Raw genomic sequence first — 18,066 nt, 5'->3', positions numbered from 1 at the left:
AAATGTTGTTCCATTGTTCAAGAAAGCAGCACCATGACCAATTTAATCTCTTTGCACAAAAAGGATTTTTTTTGTTTTAATTGCACTCTTTCTTATAAAAATTGAGTTAATGGTTTTCTTGTAAATATTGCTTGTTTGATGCTATGCTGTAAATAAGCTTTTCATTGCACCTATGCAGTTGTGCATACGACAGTAAACTCCGTTTTTACGTTGAACGTGACAAGGAATACTTTATCCATAGAAAGAACAGCTGCAGACAAATTACATATTGCAACATTTAATATCACATTAATTGTATGCTTACTCTGTGTTTCTTAGTAAATTCACAGTACTTAACCTATGAATACCTTCATTTGCAAATTGTAAGTTTTTTGTGAGAAGGTTGCCCCAGTGATCCCTGAGGTCCATAAGAATGCCCATCATAGAAGTGGTATTCAGAGGTATGGATATTGTGGTTGAGCGTAGCTTCATAAAAAGTAGCCACAGAGAATCATCCCTCACTTCCTCCAGTTGATACATTAAATGCCGTAAAAAAACAACTAAAATGAAAACCACCTCTCTGCATGGTGAAGAGATGAGAAAAAATGTATGACTTCACATTCTGAAGAAAATAGGTGAGCACTTAGTTCTGCCCATGGAAGCTTCAGTAGTGAATTTTGTGCTTTAAAATGTGATGCCACTTATTGTTGCTCATGCATGTCATTGGTAGTGTAGTGCTGAAAAAATATGCATGGGATTGATATTTGCCTCACCATTGAACTGGTTTTCAGCTGATTTCCCACCAGCTGTTTATTGAAATTAAAATTAAAAATCATCCCCTGAATTCTCTTGAGCATCATCTTCCTTCATAATTAATTACTCTGTCATAGCTGACCTACTAATGAGATATCATCTTTTAATTCTTATGTTTCTGCTCATTCTATTGAGCTATTTAAGTAATACCGGGACACGTTTGAGATATGTATTCCTGAGTGTAAGTATAATAAAACTAGAATGTCCGGCTGATGCTCAACAGAACATGTTATCCCTGTGAAAACTTCTATATAAGTTGTACAGGTTCTCCCCAGGGTATGGCACGTCCTGTTCCTGCGAAACCAAACAGTTCACAAGTCAGAAATGTGGCTATGAACCATGCAGAAGATGCCTGCAGCCCCACAGCAGCTTATGTACAGGCTGAATGACAGAAAGGCATTTGTAACCTGGGGGGAACCTGAAGACCTGTTAGTATGATCAGGGTGCTTGCAAGCACCTCACAATTTGTTGTAAACTTGCTGGAAATGTGACGTATTCCCCAAAACAGCAAGTGATGATATATTTGAGCTGTTGAATTTACAGATCTACTTCTGTCTTATTTCCTCCTCTTTTATCATCGCAGATGAGAAGTGCAGGGACATGTACTTCAACTGTAATGTCGTGGTTCAAGCCAGACTCTGTGTCTATACGTACTACAAAACAGCATGCTGTGCATCTTGTGCCAAGGCCAGAAGAAGAGCAGCCCAGCTCAGAAAGAGATAACTCCCCTCTTTCACCAGCCAGACTCCCTCACAGATCGTGATGCAGTTACATTAACCATAGGAGCACTTGCAGACTCTACTGTGTTGACAACATCATAATTGTAAAGAAAGATGGTCAAAATTAGTATGATGTGGCTAGTTTATAAAGAATAAATATACTGTATAGTATTAATATAATCTTATACCATTATCATACTGGTTTTTGGTCAAAATACTGATTTTCTTGTTAGTTTGCTGTTTTAGATAATATGAAATGCATTCTACAAGTGAATGAAATGTATTCACAATAGGTTTTGGGATCTCCCTTTGTGGAAGTAAAACCTAGGATGTAGAAATTTGTCCTCCACTGTTTGCGTTGACATGCAGTGTAGTAATGTATGTGAACTGAATTTCTCTTTTGAAACCCTGTCCCATTGAACTACCTGGGACCAAATTTGAGAAATGGGATTCAAAGGGTATTACTACATCATACAAATAGAAGAGGATAACTCTCAAGTTTCAGAAGGCTGGTTAGAGAAAGTATACAAGGCATCTCAATAACCTCTTCCTATTTCTTGATCAAATTTCTTCTTTAACATGGTTTTCAATTCAAGGTTCATCCATAGATTAACTTTTAATTACATCTATTGACTGGAGAATTATCCCATAAAGCAACTTTTCCAACTCTATGGAGTTGTACAGTAGAAACCTGCTTTCCTCCATTTCCTTATGCACACATTTCACATATTAGCATTTAACTTCATATCTGGATATTCATCAGAAAATTACTAGCATAAGCTTTCAATGTGAGCCAATAATATCAGTTTGAAATGACAGTGATATTGTCAGGATCAGTATGGTCAGTTAACATCAGAGCTGACAGATTTCAAACCAAACCTCCCATTTTTCACTAAACCAGGCAAACACTAAGTTTAAAGTCCCTTGATGGGTTCTTTGCACATATTTCAGTGCAGTCAAGAGATAAGTAAAGTGATATATATGCGAAGTGTTTACTTACTTTAAACATGTCCTCTGAGAATGTCATTGGACTGAAGAAGTGCCATTTTCCTTTAATTGTGGTACTTTGTATCCCACAGTACATTAACCATGATTACTTTGACCTTGTTCACCTTTGCCATAAAACCCATGTCTCTAAGAGCCTTAATGTTGTAATTAAACTGTCAGCCCTCTAGTAAATGGTGTATTGAAGCCCATCTCTCCAGTATATGAATTCTTCAATCAAAGCCCATGTTGCTGATGCAGTAACACTCCCATTACACCACGAAAAGAATTCTGAATAAGTCTACTTCTATTAACCTAGCTGACAAACTTTATCTATTTCTTCCTCATGCTACTTTGCATTAAATCTTAAGGAGATTGGTGAAAAGAAACAACATCCCCGGCAAGAGATATATTGGGGAATAGAGAAGTACCATAAACATTAATCAAAATTTTAATGTTTGCCTTCACAGTAGGAGTCTAATCCAAGAATCTTGGAAAATCAAATCTACAAGTCAGGAGATGAGAAAAATAATTATTAAAGTAGTACTAAAGAAATGAATAAGTTAAAAACAAAGAGTTCCCTGCAACTGATGGCCAGTATCATCAGGCATTGGACGAGATGGGTAGATGTGTAAAGTTGTACAGCACAGAGGTAGGCCCTTCAACTCACCACTTCACCAAACTTTTGGCCCAAGATATTCGTTCTAGGGTTCCCTACATTTTGGAATAAATGTACAGATTGTAAGTCCAGTAAGTGTAAAGTCAGTTATCAGGAGAATAGTCAACTTCATTATCAGAGGTAGAGTAACAGGACACCACAATCATAAGGTGATTTCAGGGTCAATGTGAAAAGTAAATTGTATTTGAGGGGTAATAAAGGGGAATTAGTGAATGTGATGTGTTTCGATTTTCAAAGAGCTTTGAATAGTGTGCCATGTAAGAGGTTCTTGCAAAAGAACTAGGTCTCATGGATTTGAAGGTAATATACAGTGTGGACTGAATATTGGTTAACAGGCAGGAAGCATAAACAGTTTCCAGTGTGAAGCCTCTGATGTGCTGCAAGGATCTGTGTGTTTACCTCAGCTACTTTCAGCAACTTGGATGAGGAGGCTAAATTTAAAGTGACTTACTCTGATGACAATGCAAAAGTAGATGGAAAGGAAAAGGAACTTAGGTTAACTGAGTGGAAAAGCATGTGTCAAAAGCAAACCACTTCAAACAGGAAACGTCAGAATCCTTTATTAAAAAAGATGGAGACTGGGTAATATTAACATTCAGATACACCTGGTTCCTAAGAAAGTTAAAATGCAGACACACCATACGATACGTTACTTTTATTACAAAAGAATATGAGTTTAAAATCATGGAGTCTGATTGAGACTATACTGTAAATGAACTACAACATACATTTCATTCCAAGGTTAAGAGCAAGGTTACATTTGTCTTTCTGGGAGTCTAACATAAATTCATTAGATTAGTCTTTGAGAAGAAATCTTACAAACTAGGTCATATTTCCCAAAATACAGAAATCTGACTGGTGATTTGTTCTGAAAACATATGAAATTCAAGAAGCTTGGCTGATCAAATGTTGCTAAGATATTACTTTAAGGTGGTAAGAATGGAAAAGTTTCAGAACCAGACATTGTCAATATATCACTAACAGGAGGAGAAATTTCTTCATGCAGAGGGTTGTGAAACAAAGAAATAATCTTCCTCTGGGGTTTTGAGCATTTTCATAAATAGTGTGATAGATTTTAGGATATCGAGGAAAAGGGGAAATTTTAGAGCTAGAGAATCAGGGAATAGTTGTAGCAGAGAAGTAGGCATTCCACCCATCATCTCCTTGTCAGGTGTCTACTCAAGCACTTCACAAGTTCCAGCCAATAGCTTTTTTCTCTTAACTTTGCAAATTTTCTTCATCATATTTTTATGCAATTCCTTCTTGATGGCTACAATGGATCCTAGCTCCACAGTATCTGTAGACAGATCCCAAAAATAGACAAAGTAATGAGCATATTCAAAGGCCTGAATGGCCTCCTCCTGTTCCTCGTTCCTTTGTTCCCCCTAATGTTCCTGTGCTCTTAACCAAGAAACATTCTATAATAGTTGGTGTCTGTACTAATGAAAAAGTAATTTTCAGCCTTCAGATGCAACAAAGCAGTTGTCATGTTGTTATTGTTTGAGTTGTATGGATGTGGTTACCAATCCCAAAGTTATTTCTATGTCATTGTTGTCACAGTGGGCTGAGGTAATAATTCGGAAAGGGATATATCAGAACCTCTGTCCATCTCTCACCTGGGGATGCTCTGAGCCACAGAATTCTCCCATTGTGTCTCAGGAAATGATAGACTAGTGAAGGAGCATATTGGAATGAGATAGAATGGCTAAACTTGTAGAACAAGAGGAAATCCTTCATCATACAAACACACTAATGTGTAATGGAATGGAGGAAAAATCCAGTGTAAAGGAAGTGTGAAGAGCAGGAGAGGATGACAGGAGTATTACGGAAAATACTGTAATGGGGAACAATTATCTTTTTTTACCTAATTTAATGGGGCTTAGTCATTATCACATCCCTGTGTTCCATTTGTAACTGTGCTATTTTTAATTCAGCAGAATGACCACTTTCTTCATCCTGGGAAAGAAAGAGTTAACTTATGAGGAGTGTTTGATAGCTTTGGACCAGTACTCAGCGGAGTTTAGAAGAATGAGGAGTGAGGTAATCTCATTGAAATCTATCGAATATTGGAAGGACTAGGTCAAGTGGATATGGAGAAGTTAGTTCTTCAGTGGGGGAATTCCCTATACTTGGCCTTCAAGTCATTGGATATATTTAAAGTGAAGATTGATGGGTTCTTGATTAGTAAGGGCATCAAAGGTTACAGGGAGAAGCCAGGAGAAAGGGGTTGAGAGGGATAATAAATCAGCGATAATGGAATGATGGAGCAGACACAATGGGCCAAATGGTCTAATTTTGATCCTATGTCTTATGCCCTTATCATTCTCATAAATGGGAGCCTAAACTCTTTGAAATCTTGTCCACTTGATACACAATGTACTAATTTTTCCCAATCACCAAAATTATCCCAGAGTCACCTTACAATTTAACATTGGAGACATGAATTAGGTTTAATTTTGAATGCTTGAGTTATCTCATCCACAGAGGGGAACCATGCCTTTTGCTGCAAATGATTAACAAATTCAATGAGATTGGCTGCCAATACAAGTCCTTTGTATAAGTATAAGGTAGTATCCTACAGCCCTTACCAACCATAGTGGATCCAGCATTCTATAAGATGATTTTCGCAAAACCGCTGCATCTTTGAACATCAGGATATCATTATAAAGATTCTAATCATCACTTTATCTTCCTCCATGGCTTTATTCGTCCTCACTTGGATGAGCATCTTCAACTGAGCACTTCAACCTAAAGTGTACCAAAACTTATACCAAATTTCTGTCCTATTTGTAATATCATTGAACCATCAAGAAGCCCATTTATTCAATTGTTGCACCTCCTCCTCTCTGAAATTCCCTTCTAAAGCTGCTTCACAGCCTTTTATCCTTCCTTTAAAAACCTTTTATAAAATTTTCCTTTCCACTGCGGCAACTAACACTCTCTCTGCATGCATTTACCTGTTGCCCCAAGGCAAATTCCAATATCGGGAACTTATGTGAATGCAAGCTGCTGTTCAAGATATGTTAGCAATGTGCAGACGCAGTACTCTACAAAAGTGGGCAGGGCAAATTATTTATGGCAATGCAGATTGATGAAGTGAGCTGATGTGATGTTTTTATTAGTATTACAATTAGGAATTAAGATGCCACAAGCCACAATTGTGAATGTCAGGAACTGAGGACGGATTCAGTACATTTGGCAGCAGTTTTGAACATTTTAATTTCTAACACAGTGTTTTTGTTCAGTAAGATCTCTATATCCTGACACTTCTGAAAAAAAAAATCATTTCTGGTATGGAATTGGAATAATTATTCAAAAAGCATGAAGACAATCGCCTCTCAGTTTCTTACTTCACATTCCCTCCCCCGTCCACCCACTTTCCTCGTCAACTAGTCTTACCTATCACCTGCCAGCTTGTACTGCTACTGCCCCCTCACCCACTTTCTTATTCCATCTTCTGTCACCTTCTTTTCCCGTCCTGATGAAGGATCTTAGTCCAAAACTCAGCTATTTATTCCTCTCTATAGACGTTGCCTGACTTGCTGAGTTCGTCCAGCATGTTGCGTGTGTGTGTGTGTGTGTGTGTGTGTATTGCTCAAGATTTCCAGCATCTGCAGAATCTCTTAAGCCTAAGCATAAAGGCTATTTCTAACACAAGATATGTAAGGGGTTCTTACTCAAAACTGGCAACAGCACATTCACACTTGCATAGTCACCTTAATTTTTAACTGGAGAATGGTGAGTGGACTGAGAAGAGGCAATGGAACCCCTTTAGAAACTGATCCCTAGGCACCTTTTATCAGACAGTATTTCATCGAGGTGTGACAGCATCACCCTCCACCTAAAGCTGACAAAAACCCTGGGATACTAGTGGGTCCAAGGGAATGAGGGGCAGCAAGGTGAGCATTTTCTTCCTGTTATGTTGATGCCAAAGAGAAGCAATAGAGCGGACAGGCCGGAGAACATCAGAAAAAAGATTAATAGTGCAAATAAAAGCCAACATAAGTATTTCTGGCCTCTGACTGACTGCTGACATGTTTGATGACACCAAGCCAAATGTCATTTAGATTCAATGCCACTGCAGTGCCACTGGGCTGCAAAGGGCCAGGATCCAAAGTCAGCCCCTGCTGAAAGGTGGATCTATCTAGTGCTATTTTATGAGACGGGTTACAATGGAGAAATGGGAATTATCCAGGCAGAACGACTTCACCTTGCTATCCATGCCATTTTTCCAAAACAGGTAGGGTTAAAGCGAGCCCTATCAAAGACTTGTGATCTGGTTGGATTATGAAGACGTTGTTTTCGATTTCCTTCTGTACTGTGATTCTGAGCCCCATTCATCTTGATTATTAAGATGTGATTCATTATTTGTCAACTGGTTTCCCAAAAGCTGTGAATATGTTCACAGCTGAAACATTAGATCTGTTGGTCAAAGCAATCTGTGACTGTTCAAATAAACTGAGCCAAATTGGTCCTCGACAGGTATTTCATTTTAATGTAATCACTGTGCTGACACCAGTTACTGACGGGAACCCTTTGATTAAAGCAGGCAGTTTGAGCAAACAGTCTAAATGTATTCCAGACTGTGGTGTGTGAAACATGCTCTGATTTTAATAGTGTTGCCTTAAAAGACTTTGTGCTAAGATGTGTTTCTTGTGTAATTTGCTGTGCAGGAATACATGTTCTGGTTTATTGCACAAGCTTGGAATGCTTCTGGAAACATTTACAGCAAAGCAGTATTTTACTCACTGTTGTTGTTGGGCTTGAATTGAAAAATATTAGTTAAGCGGTCTTAAAGATTGTTTATTTCTTAAAAACTTTACATTACCAGTTGGGTTAGGTATCATCCAGTAATAGTTGTACTTTTCCCCATACGTGGCCCTGTGATTTTCCTTGTCTGTGTTAGTCAGCGATTCCTCTGAGTATTACTCAATTTCCTAGATATTGTTACTTGTTATTGTAGCGCAGACCAGAAATTTATTTTACGACTGTGCCAGTTCCCCTAATTTCTTGCTTATGTTCTCTCCAATCATTTTTATTCCTGGTCATGTTAGATGGCTTCAGACCATAAAGTGAATTTATTCAATGAGCCATGCAGAACCTGGTGTCAATTACTATTTTATATTTCATGTGCTCATTTACTCCCTTCCTGTCCTGAAGATGCAGATTACTCAGCTCAGAAAGTGGGTGCAAATGATGAACTGCTGTAATTAGGAATAGTGTGGAAGCAGCCAAGTGTCCACACTCACAAAATCATTGGATAGTGATCAGACCTGGCTGTTTTCACTACTCTCCCGGAAGTATTAAAGACATTTAAGCTTTTCAGCTGCCACTTTGACTGAGTTGAACTAATTCCAGTCCTATCCAGTGACCTTCCTATTTTTTACGCTTTAGCTCATGACTGGATAAACCCAATGGCCCAGATTGTCCTGGTTCAGCTAGATCAATGACCTACGCATTAAGTTCACCGTAACTGAGCTCCTCCAGTGGTCTGCTTTTCCAAACAGACTAAACCACGATACAAAGGCATTGAATCCATTGGCAGCACAGCCATTTTATTTGCAAGCAAGTTGAAGACTGAATAGTGTAATATTAATATTAATACAGTCTTTTGCATGAGTCTAATGTACAGTACCTGCCAAATGCAGTACTCCTGCCTACCTATTCTTTCCTCAATGGGACAAATCAGATATACCACCCACCCCAAGCCACCCAGTTCTGTTCCCTTTCTGCACCTGGTTTCATCTTCCCATCGCCTACAAACTTGCCCCACTCGGTCAGGTCCCCTATCCCATTCCTCCACTGGTTCAGTTGCCCGTCATCTGGTTCCATGGGTCACCTGTCTTGATTATCAGATTCCAACATCTTCAACTGCTTGTGTCTTCACTTAACACCTTCCAGACTCTGTTTCCATCCTCCAGTCCCCCTGCCTGCTTCCATCTACCGTTTTTACCTCTTTTACCTCTCTTATTTGTCACCAACTCCAACCAACCCTCATCTGGCTCCATCTGCTCACCATCAACTACCCCTCACCTAACAGCTCCTGCCTCACCCCCCTCCCTCTCATCTTTAATACCAGACGTCTGCCCTCTATGCTCTCACTCCTGATTCAGGGTCTAGATGCTTAACCTCAACCATCCCTCTGCCCCCACAGATGTTCCCTGACCCGCTGGCTTCCTCAAACAGTTCATTTCTGATTCAGTCTGCATTGTGTTTGTGACTCGTTGCAAGTTTGTGGAAGGTGCTTACCACACATTCATTTTGTTTGCAAGTATCTATTGTGTTCAACTGTGTGAGCAAACTTTCATTAAAAACAAGTGAAGCTGTTGATTACATCACTGACTGCCCACTATCACTACTGTATTTACCCAAAGTGGCATCAGCAGGAAAACTGGTCAAAAGCCAGTATGATTGCCACTGTTTTCAGTCGAACTGTAAGTTCCAGTTCTTTGCAAATTGACAACAGAAAAAATACTATCAGTGAAAATCATATGTGATGAGTTATGACACTGCAGGACTCCCTGCCTAATGAGATTACAGGATGACCTGTTTGGACTACAGAACAACACTGTTTGTAACCATTTATTCAAATAACAATCTTACTGTAATTCCGGAGCATCTTATCAGCTGATCAATAGGTTGCGGCAGTCACTATAAAATATTTAACACCACTGCAATTTATAAAAGACACTTCCAAAAGTTTCAGAGAGGGCAGCAGATGGTATGAAGCTAGAAAGAAGCTACATTGCTACACAGTCACTGCCTCACAGGTCCGCAAAGTGAAAAAACATGTGATATAGCACCTGGTAAAAGGGGCTATAATTGAAGTTTCATTGCAAAAAGAAAAAAGAGGGGGGGATTTAACACTGTGATTGCAGTTTGATGTGTAAAATATAGTAATTTTAATTGAATCACAGACTAAAATATCCCTGTGTTTGGGAGATTGTAAAAATGTATGGTCCGTTTTTATTTGAAATAATTTATTTTATTTGTAGTGAGTGCTCCCAGTTAGTCATTAGAATGTGTTTAGGACAGCCCCTTGTGCGATGTTGCTTCATTAAACATCTAATGTTATTTTGTTACTTGTTTTGTATTTACCTGTGTGAAGTCACATATCCACCAATTCCCATTATCTGCCTGGAGAGGTAACCAAGGTTCTCTTTAGGACTGAAATATTTGGACTTCTCTATCTGTACTGATAAGCGGCTATTACATTGTTAAATAAAATAATTTACTATTATTTGTGTAAAGTGTGTTTTTGATTAGGAAAATGAAATTAGGGATTTGATGCACTATACTGAGGTGACACACTGGCCTAGAGTTATGTTTCTGTCCAAATTGATGGTAATTGAAGTTGTGTCTTCACGACCAATGTGTCCTACATAAAGAGAGCACTAACACTGCAGGACGTTGCATATCCAAGGTGGCAAGGTGCCCTGGAATAAAGCAGAAACTTAAGCATTTTGTCGGTCTTCTCCAGACACAGATAGTGAGAGAAATAAAATAATTCACAATGGTAAATTAGAGGTTTGGGTTAGGATGTATTATTTAGAAAAAGTACAAAAGCAAAAAAATACAGATGCTGGAAATCTGAAGTAGAAGTGATTAAGGATAGAAATGTTCAGCAGGTGATGCAGCATCTACGGAGAAATACAGAACTAACATTTCAGGTCAGTGAACTTCTATTTTGAAATTATGCTAATTCTTACCATATAAATTGGAATGAGGCTCATTTTTCCAGTGCAAACGTCCTTAAATTTGGAAACTATAACATTTGATTCAAAAAGTGAAAGAAATACAATATAATAGTATATTTTTTCTTGGTGCGTGGTTAATAAAACATACTTTCTCCAAATTAATCCAGATTATCTGACAAATGCACAAGGTGTGAAAAAAACAAGTGAAACAATTACCAGTTCATGCAGAACCTATGATAGTATGATTGAGTTAAATACATCCTTTTGAAAACTCCACAACTGATACCTTCAAAGGCCAAGGCCCTAAGTCTGGAATTCTCTTCCAAAATCTCTCCACCTGTCTCTTTCCATCTGAATGGTGCTCTTTGACCAAGCATGTGGACATCCAGCTAACTATTAGTGTAAATCATCTGAGCCATGGAGTTGCTGGCTCCCTGCTCATGACCTGTGCTTTTTGTTCCAGTGAAACCTACAACAGTCTTCCACTGACCCAAAGCAGTATTGACCACAAGACAAAGGAGCAGAATTAGGCCATTTGCCCATCAGGTCTGCTCTACCATTCCATGCTGATTTATTATCCCTCTGAATACCATTCTCCTGCCCATCCCATCCCCATAACCTTTGATGCCCTTACTAATCAAGAATCTATCAACCTCCATAGAATATAGAAAAGTACAGCACAGGAACAGACTACTCGGTACACAATATTGTGCCAAGCCAGCTATAAAGCAAATCAAAAACACCCAAACACTAATCCCTCATGCCTACACCATGACCACATCCATCCATTTTCCTTACATTCATGTGCCTATCCAAACATCTCTTAAAAGCCTATAATGAGTTGCCTCTACAACCAGACCAGGCAGTCCATTTCATGTAATGATCCACGTTCTAAGTTCACCACCCTTACCCATAATACTCATAGCATTAAAATTTACACATTTCAATCTATCCGACCCATCATACCTGTTACTTTGAATTTGCCTTTCAACTCTTTCCCTGACATCTACTCTCTGGTCCAATCCCTCCCTCACTGGCCTGGGGCTCTGGATCCCAACCCCTGCAAAACTAGTTTAAGCTCTCCCAAGTAGCATCAACAAACCTTCTGACCAGAATATTGGTTCCCTTCCAGTTCAGGTACAACCCATCCCTCTTGTAAAGATCACCCCTTCCCAGGAAAAGTTCCAATGATCCAAGAGCTTCAAACACTGTCCCCTGCACCATCTCCTCAGCCACTCATTCATCGGTGCTATCACCCCGTTCCTACCTGCACTAGCCCGTCGCACAGGACGTAATCCGGAGATTACTACCTTGGAGGACCTTCTCTTCAGCCTGTTTCTTAACTCAATATACTCACTGTGTAAGACCTCTTCCCCTTTACTGCCTATATCATTGCTGCCAATATGCACCATGACCTCAGGCTGTTTCCCCAACTAGAGAATATCCTGCGGCTGTTCCAATATTTAGATTAGATTATTAGATTATGAGGACACGCAGTCCTCTTTTATTGTCATTTAGTAATGCATGCATTAAGAAATGATACAATATTCCTCCGGTGTGATGTCACAGAAACACAGGACAGACCAAGACTGAAAAATTAACAAAAACCACATAATTATAACATATAGTTACAACAGCGCAACAATACCATAACTTGATGAAGAACAGGCCATGGCACAGTAAAAAAAGTTCAAAGTCTCTTGGAAGTCCCACATCTCACGCAGACGGGAGAAGGAAGAAAACTCTCCCTGCCATGCCCGCCCACAGTCCGACTCTGAGTCGTCCGAAAACTTCGAGCTCCGATCAGCCCTCCAACACCGAGTACCGAGCACTTTCTCTACCGAACTCTTCGACCTCAGCCTCGGTCGCCAGCAGCAGGCAAAGCCGGGGATTTTGGACCCTTCCCTCCAGAGATTCTCGATCGCACAGTAGCAGCGGCAGCGAACCGGGTATTTCAGAAATTTCTCCAGATGTTCCTATGCTTCTCACGTCTGTCTCCATCAAATCAGAATTTGATGGACCTGGGAGGACAATATATCATGGACCTTAGCACTCAGAAGGCAACACACCATCCTGGTGGCTCTTTTGCAGCCACAGAATCACCTTTTTGTCCCCCAAACTATCAAGTCCCCTATAACTACCACGCTACCTGATATTACCCCAGCCTATTGGGCCTCAGGGATGGCAACATTGCCACCAGCCTGGCTGCTGCTGCCGTGATCTGATGGGTCACCATCCTCTGAGCGGTATCCAAGGAGGTATACTTGTTGCCGAGGGGAATGGCCACAGGGGAACCCTGCACTGACTTCTTAATCCCCTTACCTGTCCTAGTGGTCACCCATCTACTGTCCGAAACCTATACTCTGGGTATGACGACATCTTCAAAAGTCTCTTCCATAATATCTTCAGCCTCCTGAATGATCCTGAGTACATCCAACTCCAGTTCCAACTCCTTGACCTGGTCACTCGAGCAGTGAAGTTGGGAGCACTTCCCACAAATGTAGTAATCAGGGAAACCGTAATGTGTCCTGAATTCCCACACCTGACAGGAGGAGCATCCCATCCTGACGACTCTATACTAAGAAAAAGACTCACCTCTTCTTAACTTTAAATATACCCAATGGCTTGGCTTCCAGAGCTGCCTGTGGCAAAAAATTCCACAGATTCACCACATTCCAGTGTAAGTAATTCCTCCTCATCTCTGTTCTAAAGAGACATTCTTCTATTCTGAGGCTGTCTGTCCTCTGGTCCTAGACTCTCCCACTACCCCATCCATTCAATCTAGGACTTGCAATATCCAATAGGTTTCAGTGGGATCTCTCCACCACCCCCATTCTTCTAAACTTCCGTAATTAGATATCCAGAGTCATCAAATGCTCCTCATACAGTTCTGTGCAAAAGTCTTAGGCACATGTAAAAAAATTCTGTAAAGCAAAGATGCTTTCAAAGATATTGAAATGAAAAGTTTCTAAATCAAAAAAAATTACTATAAAGAGCAATAAACAGTAAAAAAAACTAAATCAAATCAATATTTGTTGTGACCACACATTACCTTTAAAACTACATCAATTCTCTTAGGTTTTATAAGAAAATCAGCTGGTTGGTTGTCCCAAGAATCTTGCAGAACTTGCCACAGTTCTTCTGCAGGCTTTGGCTGTCTCGCTTGTCTCTCCAGGTAATCCCAGACACACTCGATGATATTGAGATCAGTGCTCTGAGGAGGCCATACCATCAGAAACCATATAAAAAATCTAGGGTGCCTAAGACTTTTGCACAGTACTGTATATTATCCCATTATCCCTTTCATCCCCAAAAAGGATTACTCCTCTGGACCATCTCCAATGTGGTTCTCTCAACAGAATCAGAATCAGCTTTAATATCACTGGCATATGCTGTGAAATTTGTTGTGTTGCAGCAGCGCTACATTGCAATAAATTAAAAACTATAAATTATAATAATAAATATTAAAATTAAATTAAATAAGTAGTGCAAAAAGAGAGCAAAAAATAGTGAGCATGCACATGGGTTCATTGTCTGTTCAGAAATCCAATGGCAGAGGGGAAGAAGTTTTTCCTAAAATGTTGAGTGTGTGTCTTCAGACTCCTGTACCTCCTGCTTGATAGTGGCAATGTGAGGAGGGCATGTCCTGGGTGATTGGGTTCTTTACTGATGAATGCCCCATTTTTGAGGCATCGCCTTTTGAAGATGTCTTCAATGTGGGGGACGCTATGATGGAACGGCTGAGTTTGCAACTTCCTGCAGCTTTTTCTGATCCTGTGCAGTGGCCCCTCTAGGCCAGATAGCAATGCAACCAGTTAGAATGATCTCCACAGTACGTGTGCAGACATTTGCTGGAGTCTTTGGTGACATACCAAACCTCCTAAAACTCCTAATGAAATGACGGCCTGTCATGCCGTCTTGATAATTGCATCAATATGTTGGATCCTGGATAGACCTTCAGAGACGTTGATACCCAGGAACTTGAAACTGCTCACCCTTTCCATTTCTGATCCCACGCTGAAGACGGGTGTGTAATTTCCATCACAGAATAGCATTAACTGCCAGTAAAGGCTGATGACTTTCTGAGAGCATCTTCGACGTCCATAAATTTTTAGTAATATCCTAGGCTCATAAGAAAAATTAAAATATCAGTAGATAAAGTGAAAGTTATGCCAAATTTAGCTTCTGTATGTTTAAAAAGTGCACATGTGCGCATACACACACACGCACGCACACACGTGCACACACACACGCACACACGCACGCACACACACACGCACGCACGCACGCACACACACGCGCGCACACACGCACACGCACACACACATACGCACACACACACACACACACACACACAAAAAATCAACCAATAGGTGTGAAATGTTATGTTTCTCTCAGGATTTGATGTCTCCCATTTATATGAATATTCGTGCTGTGTTTTTGCCAGATTTAAACAAGAATGGGCTCAGAAAAGGATCCCCCCTCAACTGAGAGCAGTGATCTCTGCAGGAGATCATGTTCAATTCTGTGACAATCTATCTGATCACCATAGATGTACCCCCCACCACCATCTTGTTGACTGCATGAATTGACAGTAAAGTGCCAACTTTAGCAGTTGGCACAAAGCAGAAGATAATTTCCTAATTGCCTGCCTTTTAGGTTTAAAGGCTTTTTAAATTTGATTACACTGCTGTGAAGTGTTTTACATCTTTAAAAAGTGTTTTAAAAATGCCACTTAAATGGAAATTTTTGCTGTTGTAAACTCTGGCTTTCCTTACCTAAGCTTCTGCTCTTTTCTCCTGCTTCATGCTGTTCCTAAAATCCTGCTTATCTCAGGCTTTTCGCTTTTTTCATGAATGTCTCCTTATGCAGCTTAGTGTTTTCATTTCATTGCCTCCTGTATAGCACCTTGGGACAACAATAAAGGTTTACATATATATTAATAATTCAATGTATACTCTTCAAACAAGAAATGGCATTATTGACGAACCATACATCCTTTATTAAACAGAACCAAGCAAGAAAGGGGGCAGATTCATACATGCATGAGAGACAAGGAATTTAGGGCTTACCCCTGAAGGCAAACCAGAGATTTTTGGTAAATCAATCAACTAAAAACTCCACAGCAACCAGGCCTACAGGGCTAGAGTCAGAAAAGATAAGCTGTATTTAACACAGAGGGACTTTTAGATCCTGTTGGATGGTAAAAGATAAAATAAAATTGCATTTGGGTAGGATTAGTGTGTAATGGGTGCTTGCTGGTCAGTATGGACTAGAATGGCTATAGGACCTGTTCCTATGCTCCATAAATTGGGTTGTTCAATGAAAATGTGAATGATTCTATAAAAAGAAATGCAAATATGAATTACAGCAGATAAAAAATGGATTTACTGAACAGGTTATTGCAAAGGATGAGAGATACTGGTCCAGAACACATCTAGCCATCAGACTCTCAGAGAACTGCTGTCTACCTACAGTGTATTCCATCTGCCCACATTTAATCCTGAGCTGACTTCTGACATGATCCTTACATTTTAAAGGACAAGGCTGGTATGTCCATCACAATTCTATGTCATTGAATAGGACTGCCAGGCTTTAACTGAAAGGTAAAGTTAAGTAGTTATTTTTATATATTTGCCTTTTTCAATGTACATTTATGTTTTTTTTAATTAACCACAGCTTCATGTTTAAGTAATTTTAAATATTTGTTAATAATTATTCATAGTTTTATTTCAACTGCTTCAATATGTCTCAAACCATCAGACACAAACAAAGCAGTGGAAAAGGCCTTTTCTCTGTATTGTGAGATATACAACCACAGAAATTTACCAAGGACAGAGACCTTGAGGGGCAGGTCAAGATCCAGGTAATTTTAGCAAATCTGAGATTGAGATTGTGCAAAATCCCTCTGAAAACAAAATATTTTGAAGTTATATGTATTCAAAATGTAATAAATAACCATAATTCTCAGACTGGACAGAGGTGAAATCGAAACCTGTTTTTATTGAAAAATAGACATTTGAAATATACAAGGCAATTACAGAATATAAAACAATATTGCCAAGTCAGGCTTGTTATTTGTCTATCTAAAAGTTAGGAAGAGGTAACATCATAAAAAATGGCAACAACAGTGCACTGTTCTATTTTAGTTTAAGTCCTAAGAGACTTCTGTTTTCCTATTGTTCAAACAATTGCTGGACGCCCTCATCAGCTCTCAGTCAGCCAGCTCCAACTATTCTATGCTGGATATATCCAAAAGGCAACCAGTAGTGGATGATTGGAAGGAAACTGAAGCTTGATTCTATATAAATCACGACCATTCTGAATTAGGCACTAGCGATTTCACATCTTTTCCTCAGTCATAAGTAGGTCAGGTTTAATTATTTCACCAGTCTACCAAGAGCACATTCTCTTCACAAGTCCTTCACGGCATGTTGCCGCTGTGTGAAATCTATTTAGCATTTGCACTTTTTTTTGCTTTCTTCTCACTTCACTGCTGCCAAAGTCCTCAATAAAAGTGAGTGATTGTAGCTCAGTATTCTGGAGAATGTTCAAATCAGGACACAAAGACATCAGACAAGTATTGTTTTAATGATATTGGCTCTTTCAGAGAATTGCAAGTTGAAATTGGCAAGTGAAATGGAAGAAAGTCTACTGATGTGGTACGAAGTGTAACGGATCTTTGAGGGAAACAGGTTAGCTCGGGAATGTTGACTTGGTTCAACTGATAGTACGCTCACATGTGTCATTAGATTAAGTTCTACCCCGACTCAGAGCATTTTATTCAAGATAAAACTGTACCAAGGTCCTGCTGCACTGTTAAACCAAGGCTGGTCTGGCTGCTTAGATGGATGCTAAAAGGCCAATGTACTACTGTATAATGGCAGTGGGATTGCTAGTTCAAAGGACTAGACCAGAGAGTTTAGATATTGTAAATAAGGCACATCAAAAGACTCAAAGATTCAAAGTAGGTTTATTATCAAAGTATGTATGCAGTATACAACCCTGAGATTCATCTTCCCATAGACAACCACAAGACAAAGGTACACCATGGAACCCATGCAAAGAAAACATCAAACACCCAACGTACAGAAAAAGAACAAATTGCGCAAACAGCAAAAGCCGAGTGGAGAGCCAGTGAGACTGCATCTGCTGTAGACCTATTGTGGTGATAGACAAAATGCAACGAGTTCAG

At 39.6% G+C, this 18,066-nt stretch overlaps 1 protein-coding gene across 1 annotated transcript in view; it reads left to right on the top strand.

Annotated features, from left to right (window-relative positions):
• adamtsl7 (ADAMTS-like 7) overlaps window positions 1–10,376 on the top strand; it is a 553,762-nt gene extending 543,386 nt beyond the window's left edge. Inside the window, exon 17 of the mRNA XM_072256321.1 lies at window positions 1,376–10,376. Coding sequence (XP_072112422.1) covers window positions 1,376–1,515 — 140 coding nt within the window. The 3' untranslated portion in view covers window positions 1,516–10,376. The remainder of the gene's footprint in view (window positions 1–1,375) is intronic.
• Window positions 10,377–18,066: the final 7,690 nt, after the last annotated feature.

This window comes from Mobula birostris, chromosome 4 (assembly GCF_030028105.1).
Source record: "Mobula birostris isolate sMobBir1 chromosome 4, sMobBir1.hap1, whole genome shotgun sequence".
NCBI lineage: Eukaryota > Metazoa > Chordata > Chondrichthyes > Myliobatiformes > Myliobatidae > Mobula > Mobula birostris.
The sequence above is the reverse complement of the archived record's forward strand: the minus strand, read 5'-3'. Positions and strand labels throughout refer to the sequence as shown.